This window comes from Rhinoraja longicauda, chromosome 22 (assembly GCF_053455715.1).
Source record: "Rhinoraja longicauda isolate Sanriku21f chromosome 22, sRhiLon1.1, whole genome shotgun sequence".
NCBI classification, from domain to species: Eukaryota; Metazoa; Chordata; class Chondrichthyes; order Rajiformes; family Arhynchobatidae; genus Rhinoraja; species Rhinoraja longicauda.
Genome location: NC_135974.1, coordinates 15,363,700 through 15,385,345, shown reverse-complemented (window position 1 = coordinate 15,385,345; position 21,646 = coordinate 15,363,700). Strand labels below are relative to the sequence as shown.

Genomic DNA, 21,646 nt, shown 5'->3' with positions numbered 1-21,646 from the left:
CTGGGATCATTCTTGTAAACCTCCTCTGGACCCTCTCCAGAGACAGCACATCCTTCCTCAGATATGGCGCCCAAAATTGCTCACAATATTCCAAATAAGGCCTTACCAGCGCCTTATAGAGCCTCAGCATTACATCCCTGTATTTGTATACAAGCCCTCTCTAAATAAATGCTAGCAGTAAGTTTGCTTTCTTTACTACTATCGCCGTAGATGAGATCCTTGCATGCGCCCATTGCCACATTTCGCGTAACACGCACCCGTAAGTGGAGTCTGCAGATTGCTTTACCTTCCATTTCCTATTTTCTCTCATCTGAGGAATAAATTTTACATCAAACAGGTGTGAGAAAGGCCCATGACCTGGGGAACAAAAGAAAAGTCAATGTTGAAGGAAGGAACTGCAGATGCTGATTTAAACCGAAGAGAGACTCAAAATGCTGGAGTAACTCTGCAGGACAGGCAGCATCACTGGATAGAAGGAATGGGTGACGTTTCGGGTCAAGACCCTTCAGATTGAAGAAGGGTCTCGACCTGAAACATCACCCATTCCTTCTATCCAGATATGCTGCCTGTCCTGCTGAGTTACTCCAACATTTTGTGTCTAAAAGTCAATGTTGAGATGGAAAGACACTTGAATCAGTAGGAGCAGTTTAAAATGTCATCTCCTGCAACAGTGCAGCCCGCCCTCAACAATGCATCGGGATGGGAGTCCAGGTCACTGTGTCAGGTAACTGGGCCTAGTTGTGCATCATTCTGCCTGGTATACCATAAGCTGTATACTGGATTTGAGGTCTTTCTCTTCATGTTCAAGGAATAGCATTAGGCCTTTGGGTCCATCAAGTCTACTCCACCATTCAATCATGGCTGATCTATCTTTCCCTCTCAATCTCATTCTCCTGCCTTCTCCCCATAACCCCGACACCCTCACTAATCACCCTTATTTCTCTTGCGCGAAAGAGCCATTCCCTCACCTAGATCGTGGCAGAGTCCGGCGATCTGAACACACAGGATGTCTCGATGGCTAATCTGAAGTTCCGGTTGCCGACCACAGAGTGCTTTGACCAGCTGTCCTGCCAGATGTGCCACACTGTGGGACAAAGACACAATAGAAAAAAGACACAAAAGCTTTTATTCATCAACAACCTTCAAATTATGATTTTTCAAAACATCGATCCCGCTGTTTAGGTTTATTATTGTCAAGTGTACAATCGTCCAGCGAAAAGCTTCTGTTTGCATTCTATCAAATCAGATAATAACTGAATGAATATGCAGAGGGAGTGGCATAGTGGCACAGCTGGTAGAGCTGCTGCCTCACAACGCCAGAGACTTGCATTTGATCTCAACCAGCTGTGCCACTATGCACTCCCCACTATTGACTCCATCGACAATTCACGCAGCCAACATAAAAAAGACCTTTCCAAACCAGATCATTCCTTCTTCTCTCTGTTCCCATCAAGCAGAAGATACAGAAGCTTGAAAGCCAGACTCAGAAACAGCTTACTCCCCTCTATTGTCAGGCTTCAGCACAGTCCTTCCATAAGCTAGGGTATTATCCAAATTCTTTAACCTACATCATTATGGCCATTGGACTTTTTCTCTGGTACCTGTTATACTGCAGAATATATTCTACACTATCTTTCTCTTTGGTTTACCTTTTGTACTTGATTGTTTAGTTTGGTCAAGAGAAACAGCATGGAAATAGCCCATTCGGCCCATAGATCAAAGCAATGGCAGAATCCTTAATACAACTAGACAATAGACAATAGACAATAGACAATAGGTGCAGGAGTAGGCCATTCAGCCCTTCGAGCCAGCACCGCCATTCAATGCGATCATGGCTGATCACTATCAATCAGTACCCCGTTCCTGCCTTCTCCCCATACCCCCTCACTCCGCTATCCTTAAGAGCTCTATCCAGCTCTCTCTTGAAAGCATCCAACGAACTGGCCTCCACTGCCTTCTGAGGCAGAGAATTCCACACCTTCACCACCCTCTGACTGAAAAAGTTCTTCCTCATCTCCGTTCTAAATGGCCTACCCCTTATTCTCAAACTGTGGCCCCTTGTTCTGGACTCCCCCAACATTGGGAACATGTTATCTGCCTCTAATGTGTCCAATCCCCTAATTATCTTATATGTTTCAATAAGATCCCCCCTCATCCTTCTAAATTCCAGTGTATACAAGCCCAATCGCTCCAGCCTTTCAACATACCCGCCATTCCGGGAATTAATCTAGTGAACCTACGCTGCACGCCCTCCATAGCAAGAATATCCTTCCTCAAATTTGGAGACCAAAACTGCACACAGTACTCCAGGTGCGGTCTCACCAGGGCCCGGTACAACTGTAGAAGGACCTCTTTGCTCCTATACTCAACTCCTCTTGTTACGAAGGCCAACATTCCATTGGCTTTCTTCACTGCCTGCTGAACCTGCATGCTTCCTTTCATTGACTGATGCACTAGGACACCCAGATCTCGTTGAACCCCCCCTCCTCCTAACTTGACACCATTCAGATAATAATCTGCCTTTCTATTCTTACTTCCAAAGTGAATAACCTCACACTTATCTACATTAAACTGCATCTGCCATGTATCCGCCCACTCACACAACCTGTCCAGGTCACCCTGCAGCCTTATTGCATCTTCCTCACAATTCACACTACCCCCCAACTTAGTATCATCTGCAAATTTGCTAATGGTACTTTTAATCCCTTCGTCTAAGTCATTAATGTATATCGTAAATAGCTGGGGTCCCAGCACCGAACCTTGCGGTACCCCACTGGTCACTGCCTGCCATTCCGAAAGGGACCCATTTATCCCCACTCTTTGCTTTCTGTCTGTTAACCAATTTTCTATCCATGTCAGTACCCTACCCCCAATACCATGTGCCCTAATTTTGCCCACTAATCTCCTATGTGGGACCTTGTCGAAGGCTTTCTGAAAGTCGAGGTACACCACATCCACTGACTCTCCCTTGTCAATTTTCCTAGTTACATCCTCAAAAAATTCCAGTAGATTTGTCAAGCATGATTTCCCCTTCGTAAATCCATGCTGACTCGGAACGATCCCGTTACTGCTATCCAAATGCTCAGCAATTTCGTCTTTTATAATTGACTCCAGCATTTTCCCCACCACTGATGTCAGACTAACTGGTCTATAATTACCCGTTTTCTCTCTCCCTCCTTTCTTAAAAAGTGGGATAACATTTGCTATTCTCCAATCCACAGGAACTGATCCTGAATCTATAGAACATTGAAAAATGATCTCCAATGCTTCCACTATTTCTAGAGCCACCTCCTTAAGTACTCTGGGATGCAGACCATCAGGCCCTGGGGATTTATCAGCCTTCAGTCCCATCAGTCTACCCAAAACCATTTCCTGCCTAATGTGGATTTCCTTCAGTTCCTCCATCACCCTAGGTTCTCCAGCCCCTAGAACATTTGGGAGATTGTGTGTATCTTCCTCAGTGAAGACAGATCCAAAGTAACGGTTTAACTCGTCTGCCATTTCTTTGTTCCCCATAATAAATTCCCCTGCTTCTGTCTTCAAGGGACCCACATTTGCCTTGACTATTTTTTTCCTCTTCACGTACCTAAAAAAACTTTTGCTATCCTCCTTTATATTATTGGCTAATTTACCCTCGTACCTCATCTTTTCTCCTCGTATTGCCTTTTTAGTTAACTTTTGTTGCTCTTTAAAAGAGTCCCAATCCTCTGTCTTCCCACTCTTCTTTGCTATGTTATACTTCCTCTCCTTAATTTTTATGCTGTCCCTGACTTCCCTTGTCAGCCACAGGTGTCTCTTACTCCCCTTAGAGTCTTTCCACCTCTTTGGAATAAATTGATCCTGCAACCTCTGCATTATTCCCAGGAATACCTGCCATTGCTGTTCTACCGTCTTCCCTGCTAGGGCCTCCTTCCAATCAATTTTGGCCAGCTCCCGTCTCATGCCTCTGTAATCCCCTTTGCTATACTGCAATACCGACACTTCCGATTTTCCCTTCTGCCTTTCCATTGCAGAGTAAAACTTATCATGTTGTGATCACTGCCTCCTAATGGCTCTTTTACCTCTAGTCCCCTTATCAGATCAGGATCATTACACAACACTAAATCCAGAATTGCCTTCTCCCTGGTAGGCTCCAGTACAAGCTGTTCTAAGAATCCATCTCGAAGGCACTCTACAAACTCTCTTTCCTGGGGTCCATTTCCAACCTGATTTTCCCAGTCTACCTGCATGTTGAAATCTCCCATAACCACCGTAGCATTACATTTTTGACACGCCAATTTTATCTCCTGATTTAACTTGCACCCTAAGTCGAGGCTACTGTTTGGGGGCCTATAGATAACTCCCATTAGGGTCTTTTTACCCTTACAATTTCTCATTTCCATCCATACTGATTCAACATCTCCTGATTCTATGTCACCCCTTGCAAGGGAATGAATATCATTCCTTACCATCAGAGCAACCCCACCCCCTCTGCCCACCTGTCTGTCTTTTCTATACGTTGTGTACCCCTGAATATTCAGTTCCCAGCCCTGGTCCTCTTGTAGCCATGTCTCAGTGATCCCTACAACATCATACTTGCCCATGACTAACTGAGCCTCAAGCTCATCCACTTTATTTTTTATACTACGCGCATTTAAGTACAACACTTTAACTTCTGTATTTACCTCCCCTCTCACATCGTTCACAATTGGCCCTGCCCTTAATTTCTTTTCCGCTCTAGAACTTCTGTTCCCATTCTTCCGAGAGTCTTTTGCAATATCTCCTGTATTCCCTTTTACCTCATCTTCATATTCACAATTTGTTAACCCCTCCCCCCCACTACTTAGTTTAAAGCCACAGGTGTCACACTAGCAAACCTGCCTGCCAGAATGTTTGTCCCCCTGCTGTTAAGATGCAACCCGTCCCTTTTGTACAAGTCACCCCTAGCCCAGAAGAGATCCCAGTGGTCCAGAAATCTAAATCCCTGCTCTCTGCACCAGTCCCTCAGCCATAAATTCATACCCTCTATCTCTCTGTTCCTGGCCTCACCAGCACGAGGTACCGGTAGCAGTCCAGAGATAACTACCTTCGACGTCCTACTTCTCAGCGTTTTTCCCAACTCTCTAAACTCCCGCTGTAGCACCTCCTTCCTCTTCCGCCCGACGTCATTCGTGCCCACGTGCACAACGACTTCAGGTTGATCGCCTTCCCTCGCTAGGATTTTCTGAAGCCGGTCTGTGATGTGTTGAACCCTGGCACCAGGGAGGCAACAGACCATCCTCAAGTCCCTCCTGCTGCCACAGAATCTTCTATCCGTCCCTCGGACTATGGAGTCACCGACCACTACGGCTCTTCCAGACTTCGGTCTCCCCTGTCATGTATCCTTGCCAACAGGTCCGCCACTCGGACTGGAAACGTCTTCTGCCCCGACAGTTCCCAAGAGGGTATACCTATTTGCAATAGGCACAGCCACTGGGGTCTCCTGTAGTCCACGTCCACTCCCCCCGGAAACAGTCTCCCACCTTCGCTCGACCTGGACCGTTGGCGTGACAGCCTCACAATAGGTCCTGTCGAGGAAACTCTCGCATTCCCGGATGGCCCTGAGGTCACCCAACTGCCTCTCCAGCTCCACCACACGTCCCTTCAGGAGCTGCACCTGGACACAGTTCTTGCAGGTGTAGCTCCCAGAAGCTCCAGCGACGTCCCTGTCTTCCCACATCCTGCAGGAAACACACCGCACCAACTTTTCCGCCATCACCTTGTGCCTATAACCAGCTCTGGCTTAAAACAATGGTATCCTCCTCACCTCAGCCTCCTCGCCAAAGACTCGCACTTTTCTCACTGGGCACTTCCCTCACTGGTCTGCACCTGAACAGGGCTGCACCCTTTTGTGAGCCTTGCTTATATCACCAATTTAAATTGCCTGATTGTCCAATTTACCTGACTTCTCACTTAAACTGCCTGTTGAACTGTGATTAGCACTTACTTTACTGCTCAGCCAACGGGCGTCCTTGCTCTGCTCCCGGACTTTTCAAATTGACTACTACTTCCTTTTGGCGCTCTTTTTAAACTGCCTGTTCAACTGTGATTAGCACTTACTTTACTGCTCAGCCAACGGGCGTCCTTGCTCTGCTCCCGGACTTTTCAAATTGACTACTACTTCCTTTTGGTGCTCTTTTTAAACTGCCTGTTCAACTGTGATTAGCACTTACTTTACTGCTCAGCCAACGGGCGTCCTTGCTCTGCTCCCGGACTTTTCAAATTGACTACTACTTCCTTTTGGCGCTCTTTTTAAACTGCCTGTTCAACTGTGATTAGCACTTACTTTACTGCTCAGCCAACGGGCGTCCTTGCTCTGCTCCCGGACTAGTGGTGAAATAGTTCAGTTTAGATGCTAAAGGTTAGTTTAGAAGCTCAAGGTCAAATAACTTGTGAAAATTATCCCCCCAAAAAATAAATTTAAGGAAACGCATTGCACTCTGGATGAATAAATACTCTCAGATAGGAAAGATTGTGTAAGCAATACACAGCCACATTCCAGAATACAGGTGCTCCTCAGCTTATGATGGGGTTCCGATCCGAGAAACCCATCGCAAACTGAAAATATTGTAAGTGGAAATGCATTTAATACACCTGATCACGTGGCCGGAAGCGAGCTGCGGTTCGCTACAGGTCGCTGCCGTTTGCACCATCGCAAAGTTGAAATATCGCAAGTCGAAGCATCGTAAGCCGGGGAGCATCTATACCTCACCTGTTGTGCAATAAACCTAAATGCTTCCACTCTAACTTTTTTTGTTTAGTTGAGAGGTACAGCGCGGAACAGGCCCTTTGGCCCACCGGGTCCGCGCCAACCAGCGATCCCCGCACATTAACATTATCCCACTAGACACAATTTTTACATTTACTAAGCCAATTAACCTACAAACCTGTACGTCTTTGGAGTGTGGGAGGAAACCGAAGATCTCGGAGAAAACCCACCCAGGTCACGAGGAGAACGTACAAACTCCGTACAGACAGCACCCGTAGTCGGGACCGAACACGGGTCCGGCGCTGCATTCGCTGTAAGGCAGCAAATCTACCGCTACGTCACTGTGACCGCCCCACTCTGATAAGAGTTAGGATATTTGCAGAAGAGCAATAACGCTCTGCACCAGGAAAGGTTGAAAGGAGTAGCTTAAGACGACAAAAAGGCATTAAAACTAGAGAGGCTGTGGGGGACAATGCCAGATCTTTGCAACTTGGCAGACAGAAAGCCATTAACCTTAGATCAAAGGAATACACATGCTCAGAGATGGAGTGATTCAAGGAGTTCTTAAAGAAACAGAGAATGAGAACTTTAAAGCAAGATAACACAACACTCAGATTGCAGACAGGTCAGATTTATTGGAACAAATAGGTCATAGTGCAAGTTAAAATACATGTTGAATGAGACAGTGGAAGGCGGCTGACCTGCAAACTGGAGGAACAGCACCTCATATTCCTCTTCGGTAGTTTATAACCCAACGGAATGAACATTGAAGTCTCCAATTTTAGGTTACCTCGAACCAACTCCTTCCACACCCCTCTCCTTCCTCCCCCACACCCCCTCTTCTTCCCCCCCCCCCTCATCTGGATTACCACCCATTTCCCTCCACACCCCACCATCCACCACCTCCCTCCCACTGGCTTCCCATTTTACAACTCTTTCCGAGAGTTGATTTGATCACAACACTTGAATCCTGTCTCGCACCTTATGCTTTTATCTCTGGCCTTTGTTCCCAACATCTGACGATCAAAATGACTGTCTCCCTCACCTGTGTCCACCTATTATCTGTCACACTTTGTCCCGTCTCTCCCCTCTTACAGCTTTATTCTCCTGTCCTCCCCACCTACAATCAAGCAGATGAAGGGTCTTGACTTGCAACTTCACCTATCCATGTTCTCCAGAGATGCTGCCTGATCCGTTGAGTTACACCAGCAACTTGGGGCCCTGACATGCTGGAATCGTTGCATCTCGGTCAGGGCCTAAGCAACAGAGGGGTCTACAATGTAGTACATGCCCCATAACATGATGGAAACATACAGTTATGGCGAGTCTGGAAACTTGTTCTTTGTTGAAGAAGTTTATTGCGACAGCAATATTCGATTACAAAGTTTTCTTAACAAGATTACAGACAACCATTAAAACTAACTGTTCTCTTCGAAGACGTCTCCCAACTGACTCTTTTTGGGCGCCAAGAGCGCACATGACCACGCTGTCCAATCAGCGGTGTCGCTCTCTGGACCAATCCCTACGGCCCTCGGTGCGGATGTGGTGGACCACGCCGTGCTTGGCCGAAGGGGCGTCGAAACGCTGGATGAGCAGCTCTGGAAACTCCGCCAGGACCTCAGCATACGAGTCGGGGGCAGCAACGACGGCCTGGACAGTTGGGCTGGGCGGGGTGGCGGTTGTCGGAGCGGCGGGCACATCACTGGCGGAGGGTCGGAGGTCGTTACCGCGGACGTCGGGGACTAGTGAAAAGGCCCAGAGCTAATCTGCGCCTAGGATCGCCTGGCTGACGTCTGCTATAATGAATGGCCATTCATACGTGCGGAGGCCTAAAACCAGGGACATTTTCCGCGTACCATACGTGCGGATGGGGCTGCCGTTAACCGCGATGAGGGTAGGACATGTCTTATCCGATCTGGTCTCCAGGTCGGTCGGCGGTACGATACTGAAAATGGCTCCCGTGCCCACCAAAAATTCTGTGTCCGTGAATCGCATGACTTAGATGAAGGGATTAAAAATACCATTAGCAAATTTGCAGATGATACTAAGCTGGGGGGTAGTGTGAATTGTGAGGAAGATGCAATAAGGCTGCAGGGTGACTTGGACAGGTTGTGTGAATGGGCGGATACATGGCAGATGCAGTTTAATGTAGATAAGTGTGAGGTTATTCACTTTGGAAGTAAGAATAGAAAGGCAGATTATTATCTGAATGGTGTCAAGTTAGGAAGAGGGGATGTTCAACGAGATCTGGGTGTCCTAGTGCATCAGTCACTGAAAGGAAGCATGCAGGTACAACAGGCAGTGAAGAAAGCCAATGGAATGTTGGCCTTCGTAACAAGAGGAGTTGAGTATAGGAGCAAAGAGGTCCTTCTACAGTTGTACCGGGCCCTGGTGAGACCGCACCTGGAGTACTGTGTGCAATTTTGTTCTCCAATTTTGAGGAAGGATATACTTGCTATTGAGGGCGTGCAGCGTAGGTTCACTAGGTTGATTCCCGGAATGGCGGGACTGTCGTATGTTGAAAGGCTGGAGCAATTAGGCTTGTATACTGGAATTTAGAAGGATGAGGGGGGATCTTATTGAAACATATAAGATAATTAGGGGATTGGACACATTAGAGGCAGGAAACATGTTCCCAATGTTGGGGGAGTCCAGAACAAGGGGCCACAGTTTAAGAATAAGGGGTAGGCCATTTAGAACGGAGATGAGGAAGAACTTTTTCAGTCAGAGAGTGGTGAAGGTGTGGAATTCTCTGCCTCAGAAGGCAGTGGAGGCCAGTTCGTTGGATGCTTTCAAGAGAGAGCTGGATAGAGCTCTTAAGGATAGCGGAGTGAGGGGGTATGGGGAGAAGGCAGGAACGGGGTACTGATTGAGAGTGATCAGCCATGATCGCATTGAATGGCGGTGCTGGCTCGAAGGGCTGAATGGCCTACTCCTGCGCCTATTGTCTATTATTGTCTATTAATCGGTCTCGGACGTAGAGGCGTCGGTTCTGGCCAATCGCAACTGCCTCTATGTACGATCGGCCGAGGCGTTTCCCGAGAAGGTACAAGGTGAGCGGCAGTTGCGGGATTCTCCACCCCATCGTAGATGGTAATAGCACCAGCCGCGCTTGTGCGGATCCTTTTGGCGGGCTTTTGGAGAAATGGCGGGAGACGCAGCGCCATCTTGATGTCGCTGTGGCACGGCCGCTAATGTCGAGACCTTGTTGATCGAACCGCTTCCTTTCGATTTGGACGCCATGAGCGCATCAGATTTTTCTGCATATGCCACGGGGTCCTTAAAAGAACAATCCGTGAGCATAAGTTTGACATCTTCGGGAAGCTTCTCTCGGAATGCCTGCTCGAACATGAGGCAATCCGTATGTTCACCTGCTAGCGTTAACATCTCAGCCATGAGAACAGACGGCAGCCGATCTCCGAGATCCGGTAGGTGCATAACACGCTTAGCTCGGTCCTGCCTGCTGAACCCGAAGGTCCGTAACAACAGTGTCTTCATGGCCTCGTACTTGTTTTCTGCCGGAGGATTGATGATGACCGCATCACCCGCGCGGTTGTCTCCGGCGGTAGAGCGCTGACGAGTTAGTAATACCTTGTTGCGTCTGCTGAGATGTTTCTTAAGTGAAACTGGGCTTCAGTATGGACAAACCAAGATTGTGGTTGATGTATCCAAAACGACGGAAGCTGAACGCTGACCGCGCTTAGCTCCGGTGCGCTGGGCGTAGGAACCAACACAAGGCGTTTGATTCACTCATGGTAAGTGATCGGCTGGATCACGTCGGGGTCACCAATATGGCGAGTCTGGAAACTTGTTCTTTGTTGAAGTTTATTGCGACAGCAGTATTCGATTACAAAGTTTTCTTAACAAGATTACAGACAACCATTAAAACTAACTGTTCTCTTCGAAGACGTCTCCCAACTGACTCTTTTCGGGCGCCAAAAGCACACATGACCACGCTGTCCAATCAGCGGTGTCGCTCTCTGGACCAATCCCTATGGTCGCACCCACACGTGACCTTGCTGGCCAATCTGAGGGTTCGACAACTAGGACCACTTTCTATGGTCGCTACACAGTGGACATTACAATTTCAAGCAGCACTTGTAACAAACAGCCGTCACAGGAGAAAGGGTGTGACTATTTAATTAGTCTGACTCATATGCCAATTTTATCCAACAATTATCACAATCAAAGGCCGAAGGGATACACCTCAGATTGCAAGAGTCCAATTCAACTCATTCTGGGGCAGAGGTCCATTGCAAAAGGGAAGTTGGTAAACACTGTGTCGACAGAGCTAGTTTCGGAGCCAGGCTCTCCCTGTTCCGATTTCAACTCTGCACTTTGTCTGCTCCACTCTGGCCACGGATCTCAACTCCACTACATTACATTACACCCCGGTGACAGACTGGCTGTCAGACAATACACACACATGCTTATTATACTTTGCTTGTTACAAATTAAAATAGATATGGCAAAACACCACAGGGCGGCACTGTGGCACAGCAGTAGAGTTGCAACCGTACAGTGCCAGACACTGACTACAGTTCTATCCTGACTGCAGGTGCTGACTGTACAGTTTGTAGGTTCTCCCTATGACCACGCAGGTTTTTTCCAAGTGCCCCTGTTTCCTCCCACATCCCAAAGACGTGCGGGTTTGTAGGTTAATTGGCTTCTGTAAATTGCATCTAACGTGTGAAACTAGGATAACAGAACAAGTGTACGCTTGATCATTGGTCAGTGTGGAATCGGTGTTCCAAAGGGCCCGTTTCCACGCTGTTTTTCTAAGCTAAAACTAAACCAAGGGGCACAAAGGAGGAGTTGACTGCATTTGCTCAGAGACCAGTGAAAGTATTTTCCAGAAGGACACAAAGTCCTGGAGTAACTCAGCAGATCAAGCAGCATCTCTGGCGAACATGGAGAGGCGACATTTCGGGTTGAGACCCTTCGTCAGACTCAACTTCAGAGATGCTGCCAAAGCCGCTGAGTTACTCCAGCACTTTGTGTCCTTTGTGCATTAACCAGCATCTGCAGATCTTCGTTTCTACAAGAGTATTTCCCAGATGTGATGAGAGATTGAAGCCTTTAGTGTACCCTGGCCAGTCACTTGTCCGCAACAAAAGGGCACCGAACTCGGACTTGATTACGAAGCTCTCACAGCTCAGAAGATCCACCGAACAAGCATGTGGGGTGGAGTTACCTCATCAACTCTAAGGAGATGGACCTCACTTTGGAGGAGGACTCGCCTGCTGGAACCTGGTCAATGGGCATCTCAAATCCATGCCTCATGTTTCGCTTGGGCAATCCAGCGATATGAACGTTGATTTCTCTAATTTCAAGTATCTCCTGCTTTCGCTCTCCCCCCCCCCCCCCCCCTCCCCCATCCTAGTCAACCTACCAGTTCCACTGTTTGAATCCTTGTATCCCTTGTTATCACACATTCCACATCCAACAATGGTCCATTGAGGTAATCTTTTGTCGGCCTTGATTTGTTCTGGCTTTTTCTCACCTCCAGATTATTTCTCTCCCCCACCACTACTTTCAGTTTGATGAAGGGTGCCGACCCAAAACACCTATTCTTTATCTCCAGAGATGCTGCCCGACCCAGCTTTTGTGTCTATCTTCTGTATAAACCAGCATCTGCAGTTCCTTCCTACACATTGCAGAATTGCTCGCCCAGTCCTTACCCGATGGAGTGCTCAAAGCGGTTGTGGGAAGCCCCAGGGTAGACGAAGTAGGTCCCTCCAAGCTGCTTAATGAAGCGGAGCCTCTGGAACTGCGGGGTGTCGATGATGCGGACGAGCAGTGGGTGCATCTCAATGTGGCCATGAATCGAGTCGTTGAACACCTGCAGGAAAGTCAAAGCTCTCTGATCATCTTTTAAATGATCTGTAGGAGTCACTGCCTCAGAAAGATAGGCAGCATCATCAGAGGCCCACACCACCCTGGCCACACCCGTTTCACTCCTGCCATCAGAGTACGGGTACAGGAGCCTGGAAACTAAAGTTGTAGAGGTCCACACGTTGTGTAAACTCTCCATTTAATAATTAAGCAATACAGCTCCGTCGCTCATGCGCACATTCAAGGTTACTATGGTTTTTAACAGTTCTACATTTAAATATCTAAAATAGACACATGGTGCTGGAGTAACTCAGCGGGTCGAGCAGCATCTTTGGTTGAAATGGATGGACGATGTTTCAGGTCCAGCACCTTGTGTCTATCTTTGGTATAAACCAGGGGCCTCCACACTTTCCAGCACGAGGGCCACATTATATATTTGGCACATTTTTGCGGGCCGTAGGAAAAAATAAAGAAATGTCAGTTTTATAAATCTAATGAGGTTTATATGACAACAAATAAAAAATATTCAATTTTTAAAAAGAACTTTAAATATTGGAATCTATATATACCGTAGGTATACAATTCTTTATAAAACAGAAAAAATACAGTGACCACCAGAGGGCATGCAGACAGTATAGAAATATCATATATAATGGCGATATAAGAAAATAACTGCAGATGCTGGTACGAATCGAAGTTATTTATTCACAAAATGCTGGAGTAACTCAGCGGGTCAGGCAGCATCTCGGGAGAGAAGGAATGGGTGACGTTTCGGGTCGAGACCCTTCTTCAGACTGAAGGATCTCGACCCGAAACGTTTAGAAAGTGAATAACTTTAAATATATAACAACCATTTGAACCGCAAGCCAATGGTGAATAAGGTGGGCCTAAAATTGTTGCGCTATCGTGTACCGTTTTAGCTCTATTTCGAGAACAAATCTATCCACAAACCCACAAATATACAAGGTGATAGTTTTAGTAATATATACTACACCAAGTGGACCCATTGGGCTCATTCCTCGTAGAGGGGGGACAGGGAAGGGGAGAGGATGTCACTGGCCTGGGCCTCGTGACGCCAGAGCGAGCCGTGGACCCAAAGCCTCTCCCGAATTGGTCTCGCACCCTCATCCCCCCCCCCCCCACTCAATCCCCCTTATCTCCCCCTTATCCTCCCTCCTTCCCCCTCCCTCGGAGATAGATTTAAACTTAAAAATGTGAATAACTAAAAATATAACACAGATTTCAATGAAACTTCTTCCATTAGCACCAAAGGGACGACAGTCAGTAAGGTGGGTCTAAAATTGTTGTGCTATCGTGTACAGTTTTGGCTGTAGTTCAGGAACAAATAAACAAACAAATGAGAGTTTTAGTATATAGATATATATATATAGATTCATCTTCTCTTCCTCGTGTTATTGGTAGCCTGGTTTCTTCATCTGTTAACATGAGCAGTCATCATCTGTTGGTTCACTCGTGATAAGATATTGCGTAAAAACCCTTAACCAAATCTCTCAGGACTTTGCCTGGAAACCAATTCAGTTCTGAATCTCTGATGTTAGATTTGCCAGTGCACAACAACAACCAGCCCCAGAAGACGTAGGGATTCAGGCTCCCTCCCGAAACTTCACCCGTCCTTTTTTCTCCAGCAATGCTACCTCACCTGTTGAATTTCTCCAGCACTTTGTGTCTATCTTTGGTATAAACCAGCATCTGGAGTTCTTTGTTTCCACCCCAATAATCTGACTCAGGGACTACATTTCTTGCCCAAACTATTAAGGAAATTGGGTTATTTTAGTATATAAAAACATTTGGAAGTGGAATTGTTTAATTTTTCTGACATGCATCACCAATTATTTAAAGGTTTCATGTGCTGTGATCTGCTTTCCCGGATACTTTGTAATAGCGTGGGTGTTTCCCCCATCATTTTAATTTCTTTTTGTTCTATCGTGGCTTCTAAGGGAGAGAAAGGTTCCACATTCCAGAATGAATGGTCACAATCCGAAATGTCACCTGCCCATTCACTACTTAGATGCTGCCTGATCCACTTAGTTCGTCCAGCATGCCGTGTTTTGTTCTACATTCTAACTACTATTTCATTCTTCTTACCATGAAGCAAAGGTTTTTTTTTCTGTTCCCTTATCAATGATAACACCTTCACCATTGAATCCCCTTCATTTATAAAGATGTCATCCAATTCACATGCCCAACCCCCTTTCCTGGGGAGCCATGAGCCCCTGCCTTTGCCAGGAACTAACCTCACTAGATTAATTGCAGTCTAACAGTCCCTCATTCATGCACAGACACCCACCTTTTAACATGTTCGAAACTTCTTTAGACTTTAGATATACAGTGTGGAAGCAGGCCCTTTGGCCCACCGAGACCAGCGATCACCTGGTACATTTGCACTATCTTACACACTAGCGACAATTTACAGCTTTTTTTTTTACCACAGCCAATTAACCTGCAAACCTCTGCGTCTTTGGAGTGTAGGAGGAAACTGGAACACCCGGAGAAAACCCACGCAGTCATAGGGAGAACATACAAACTCAATGCAGACAGCACCTGTAGTCAGGATCAAACTCAGGTCCCTGGAGCTGTAAGGCAACAACTCTACTGCCATGCAACCATCACTTGGGTGCAGTCACAGGATATTTGAGGACTCTGCACGCCATCAATTCTCCTGTCACTGCGCCCAAGCGATAATCAACCGAAGCCCAGTGATGGTTCAATGCCTTACCAGAGGTATCATCTTACCTTTGCGTCAATAGGGTTCTGCCGGAGCGTATCAATGCACTTGATCAGTTTTAATCTGTCTCCCAGGGCACTAGATTGAAAATAAAACAGCAACAACAGTTACCTCCCAGGCAATGCAAAGACTCAGAAATACCACAGAGTAAATCCCTCACACTCCATCCATTTGGATCAGCAGCACCATTATGAAGCTGGCAAAGCCACCGTCTCACTGCTCCAGGTTCAATCCCGATCTCTGATGATACATGGAGTTTGCACATTACCTTTGACCACATGGGCTTCCTCCAGTTGCTCTGATTTCCTCCCACACCCCCAAGACACACAGGTTGGTAGATCAGGTGGCTACTATAAAGTTGACGGGAAAGTAGGTTGCAAAACGATTGCTGTAAATGTGTGCTTGATGGTCAGCACAACTCGGTGGCTCGAAGTGCCCGTTTGCACGACTCAAGACCATTGTTTCTTAGCTCCCTCTGCACCCCTCTAGTAACTAGAAAAGGGAATCAAAGCACACCACAGACTTTGAACTATTGCCAATATTTTCTTTAATAGAAATAGAAAAATGAATACAGATGAGAATTCCATCTGTTTTCCCACTGCTCAACATGAAAATTGGAGGAACTGCACCTCATATTTCACTTGGGCAGCTTACAACCCAGCGGTATGAACATTCACTTCTCTAACTTCAAGTAACCTTTGCTTTCCCTCACTCTCCATCCATCCCCCATCCCAGTTCTCTGACCAGTCTGACTGTCCTGATTACATTTTATGCAGGAAGGAACTGCAGATGCTGATTTAAACCGAAGACAGACACAAAAACCTAGAGTAACTCAGCGGGACAGGCAGCATCGCTGGTGAGAAGGAATGGGTGACGTTTCAGGTCGAGACATTAAATTTTATCTTTGTATGCTTTGTTATCACCTTCCCCTTGCTAACAATGATCTATTTTGCATTTTCCTTGAATTGCCCCTTTGATGTCTCATTTTCACACATTACCCTTCCATATCTGTGTCTCCCTCTCCCGACTCTCAGTCTGAAGAGGAGGCTCTACCCAAAAAACGTCGCACATTCCTTCAATCCATGCTGCCTGTCCCACTAAGTTACTCCAACATTTTGTGTCTATCTTCGGTGTAAACCAGCATCTTCTGTTCCTTCCTACACTTTTGGGAACCTCTTTGCTGTCTCTGCCCTGAATTCTAATTCCTCCTGTCACTTCATTCCCCCAAGGCCCGAGCTAAAAGTTGTGCTTACCTTACACCCGCCTCTTTGAAATCACGTTCTGTCAACTTTGGCAAGACATCGCCCGAAAGGTGTGCTTCTAATGAGAGTATGTACAGGAAAATGGAAGCAATATCCAAATAAGAATCGTCCATACTACAAAGCCCAGGCAAAGATTCCCAATGATTAGTGGGGATAGCATGGAGGACATTAAATTTGTGACTGAGAATTTAAGTGGTAAATTTAATGGTAAACTTTTCAACCTTAATCTCCGAGACCTGGAACCCGACACTAAACCATTTGTTACAATTTGTTACCATGACGACACTGTTTCGACAGAGCGTTGAATATGTCATTAATATTAGACTCGCCACATTTAATATCGAGGCTTTTGATGACAAAATGATTAAAGAGGTGAGAAAAGTCTGCGTGCCTCTCCGTCGCATTCCCCAACACAAGATCTTTAATACTAACAAATGTGCAAGGCATTGCACATGTGAAAAGCGCTATATAAATGTAATGCATTATTATTATTATTATTATTATTGCATCGAAACGACAAAGGATGTTTCCAAGTGCTTCCCTGATTGCTTTTGCCATTTGTTTGAACTCTTCCGATGAAATTTGCAGGGAAAGGTTGGGATGAACAGTAATAACAAGGAACTGCGGATGCTGGTTTATACAGCAAAGGCAGACAGCATCGCTGGAGAACATTGATAGACCAGTTCAGCCCCAAGAGCTGCACGGGTGGGAAAGGTTTGCACGGTTCTCTGGTTGTATACTTGCCTCTAAATACCTGCTCGAACTTTCCCAAGCCTTGCTTCCGCACAAAGTGGCAGACATCCTCCACGTCCCATTCCTGGTAATTCGATTTACTCTGCTGCAAAGCTGTCCGCTCGGGGCTGCTTGTGCCGGGGCTGGAGGATCTCCCTCTCTTGCGCTGGTTCATCTTGCTCTGAATCTCCGCTGCAAAAGCTGCACCGACCCGCTGCAAACTGCGCCTGCTCGCCGCCTCTGATTGACAGTTCTGGAGAGTCCCGGGAATCCGGCCCCCGCTCGCTGTCAATCAAACCACAGACTCCTCCCATTTAAAGGCCCAACGTGCCCTTTGCAAAAGCACTCGACAGAAGGCCAGAGTTCAACACTTCATAATCCTGCTGCTTCAAGTATCTATCCATGCTAATCCCATTTACCAGCACTTGGTCCGCCGTCCTGTCTATGTTGGATCAGGACGACTTGTAAACAGAGGAAAATGGACCCAAACACAATGGGGCAATGCTCCCATTGAGCATAGAAACAGTCGACACAAAGTGCTGGAGTAACCCAGCCGGTCAGGCAGCATCTCTGAGGAAAAGGTATGGGTCAGGAGTCTTCTTCAGAAACTTTATATCTATCTTTGGTATAAACCAGGTTCTGCATTTCTTTGCTGACATTTTGGGACCCTTCTTCAGACTCCCAACCCAAAACATCACCTGTCCATGTCACAAGTGATAGGAGCAGAATTAGGCCATTCATCCCATCACGTCTACTCCACCATTCAATCATGGCTGATCTACCTCTCCTTCCTAACCCCATCCTCCTACCTGCTCCCTATAACCTCTGACACCCATACTAATCTAGAATCTATCTATCTTTGGCTTAAAAATATCAATTTCTTTGGCCTCAACAGCCTTCTGTGGCAAAGCATTCCACAGATTCACCACCCTCTGACTGAAGAAATTCCTCATCTCCTTCCTAAAGGTACGCCCTTTAATTCTGAGGCTATGAACTCTAGTCCTAGACTCTCCCACTAGTGGAAACGTCCTCTCCAAATTCACTCTATCCAAGCCTTTTACTATTCCATACGTATCAATGAGGTCCCCCCTCATTCTTCTAAACTCCAGCGAGTACAGGCCCAGTGCCGTCAAACACTCATCGTATGTTAACCCATTCATTCCAGGGATCATTCTTGTAAACCTCCTCGAGACCCTCTCCAGGGCCAGCACATCCTTCCTCAGACATAGTACCCAAAATTGCTCACAATACTCCAAATGCGACCTGACTCATAGCCTAAGAGATTCAGCATTATAATGTTGCCTGACCAACTGTCACTCCATTTTGTGCCTTTCTTTGGTAAACCAGCACCGGCATTTCCTTTTTTCTACAGAGAACAGTACGGGTGCAAGAAAAGGCCCTTCGGCCCACAATGTCCAAGCTGAACATGATGCAAAAAATCCAACTCTTACCTGCCTGCACGTACTCCATAGCCCTCCATTCCTGCATAGCCATGAAAACGTCTCTTAAATGCCACTATGGTATCTGCCTCCGCCACCCCTGGCAACATATTCCAGGCACTTACCACCTTATGCATAAAAAATAATTGCCCTGTAGAGCTCCTTTAAACTTTGCCCTTATCACCGTAAACCTATGCCCTCTAGTATTTGATATTTTCGTCTTGGGGAAAAGGTTCTGACTGTCTACCCTATCTATGCATCTCATATCACTTTTACCATTGGGAAGGTACAGAAGCCCGAAAACCATTACCACCAGATTCAAGAATAGTTTCTTTGCAACAACCAGACTGTTGAATATTACGCAACACAAACGTCAGCAACTATGACAGTATCATCCAACAGTGGACAGTATGTTTGGTTGTACTACAGACCAGTTTTTACGCTACTATAAGAGCAGTACTGAGATACTATCTACCTCATTAGAGACCCTTGGACTATCTTTGATCAGACTTTACTGGGCTTTATCTTGCACTAAACACTATTCACGTTATTCCCTTTATCATGTATCTGTACACTGTGGACGCGGGTGCCCTGTCAGCAAATTTCTGCTTTAAATTGCAGAGGACTCATTCAATGTATAAATTTCAAATATGCACCATGTGCGCCTTTCTCTTCCTTGGTCCTTAACCAAGTTTCTCCAAACTTGCCATTTCACCTCTTGCCCATGGCAGGAACTCTGAACTCTCGGCTTTAACACCGAGAGTGTTAAATGTGTGGGGGGGTGGTGGTGTGGATGGGGGGGTGGTGGTGTGGATGGGGGGGGTGGGGGAAACCTTTCTCTTTTAGGTCTCTTCCTCACGGCGCGGGATGCGGCTCGGCCGCGGGGCCTTCCATCGCCCGGTGCGGCTCGGCCGCGAGACTTTTCATCGCTGGTGCGGCTCGGCTGCGGGGCCTTCCATCGCCCAGTGCGGCTCGGCCGCGGGACCTAACATAGCGTGGTGCGGCTCGGCCGCGGGACCTAACATCGCCCGGTGCGGCTCGGCCGCTGGACTTAACAGTGCCCGGTGCGGCTCGGCCGCGGGGCCTTCCATCGCCCAGTGCGGCTCGGCCGCGGGACCTAACATCGCCCGGCGCGGCTCGGCCGCGGGACCTAACATCGCCCGGTGCGGCTCGGTCGCGGGACCTCACATCGCCCGGTGCGGCTCGGCCGCTGGACTTAACAGTGCCCGGTGCGGCTTGGCCACGGGGCCTTCCATCGCCCGGTGCGGCTCGGCCGCGGGACCTAACATCGCCCGGTGCGGCTCGGCCGCGGGGACTGTGCAGGTTGGTCGGGGACGAGCTGTCTGTCCGTGGGCGTGGGGAAGAGAGTGGAAGTTTTGTTGCCTCCATCACAGTGAAGGGGTGTTTGGAGTCACTGTGATGGACGTTTGTGTTGGGGTCAAGTGTCTTGTGTTCTTTTTTTTTGTGTGACTGCTATGTAATTTCGTTCGGTACCTTGGTACCGAATGACAAATAAAGATCTGTTGACTGTTGACTGTTGTTGACTGTTGACCTCCCACTTATCCAATATTGTTTTTCTCTTTTGCAGCTGCTCCCAAGTTATTTTTGGCAGCTCATTTTCTACACCATAGAAATCTGCCTATGGGCCCTCAGGCCCTTTCATTGTCACACATGACTAGGCACAATGATATTTCATTGCTTGCATACACAATGTATACAAATAGCAGCCACCTAAGGCACTGACAAAGTTACAAAGCACGCCGGCCCCTCCTTTTGTCGTCCCCCCCCAACAGTACCCCCACACCGGGTCCCCATTGTCCATTGTTCTCCCCCCAGGTCCCTCACGGCGGTCCCCCTACATCGGGTCCTCCATTGTTCTTCCCCCTCCCTCAAGGTGGTCCTCCACGCTCCCGTTTACCGCGGGTCGGCCCACAAGGCATTGCTGCCGCCGCGAGGCTTCACCGCTGCCGAGACCCCAGCGTCGCGAGGCTTCACCGCTGCCGAGACCCCAGCATCGCGAGGCTTCACCGCTGCCGAGACCCCAGCGTCGCGAAGCTTCACCTCTGCCGCCGCCGAGGCCTCGCCACTGTCGACGCCCCACTTCATGCCTCCGTGGTGCTGACCCGGGCCCCAGCCGCCAAACCCTTTTCCATGACTTGCTTGAACCTTATTAAAATCTGTTCACCATTCCTCCACAGGCACTTCTATCAATTGCCCATCCTTATGCAGGATCACTATAATGCCCATCCAATGCAGGATCATTACTGCATCCAATGCCCATCCAATGCAGGATCACTACTTCTTAACAGGAAAGATTAGATAATTTGCTTAAAGGACTCAATATAATGCTTTATATATATGCAATATAATGCTTCAAGAACTCAATGTAATGTGCCGCCTCATGGGGGTCCCCTCACGCCGGGTCCTCCTTTGTTCCTGGTGGCATGTCCTCTGGCTCCCACCTGGCCCGTCCTCAACCACCGGTACCCGCGACATCCACTGCACCAGCACCCTCGACGACCTCCATCAGTCCATTCCTGATGCCTCCGCTCTGTCGGCGCGGTGCTCTGCCGACACCGGCTCTGTCGGCGCGGTGCCCTGTCGGCGCGGGGCCCTGTCGGCGCGGGGCCCTGTCTGCGCGGTGCTCTGTCGGCTCCGTGCCCTGCCGACACAGGCTAATGTATAGTTTAGAAAGATTTATTTACTAAACTGTATGCATAAAGAAATTTGACTGTGCCTTGGTTCATGTCACAATAATGTAACATTGGACCACAGTTTAGATGTACAGCGTAGCAACGATCTCCTTGGCCCACCACCAACCATCAATCACCCGTGCACTACTTCCTTGTTATCCTACACAATAGGACTGATTTATAGGGGGCCAATTAACCTACAAATCTGCATG

The 21,646-nt window shown here is 47.6% G+C and overlaps 1 protein-coding gene across 1 annotated transcript in view; it reads right to left on the bottom strand.

Annotated features, from left to right (window-relative positions):
- Positions 1-17,477, bottom strand: part of LOC144604418 (deoxynucleoside triphosphate triphosphohydrolase SAMHD1-like) — a 45,987-nt gene extending 28,510 nt beyond the window's left edge. Inside the window, exons 1-6 of the mRNA XM_078418810.1 lie at positions 17,315-17,477; positions 16,562-16,628; positions 15,317-15,386; positions 12,409-12,569; positions 969-1,084; positions 287-357 (exon numbers count right to left, since the gene is read on the bottom strand). Coding sequence (XP_078274936.1) covers positions 287-357; positions 969-1,084; positions 12,409-12,569; positions 15,317-15,386; positions 16,562-16,628; positions 17,315-17,477 — 648 coding nt within the window. The remainder of the gene's footprint in view (positions 1-286; positions 358-968; positions 1,085-12,408; positions 12,570-15,316; positions 15,387-16,561; positions 16,629-17,314) is intronic.
- Between the last annotated feature and the right edge of the window lie 4,169 nt (positions 17,478-21,646).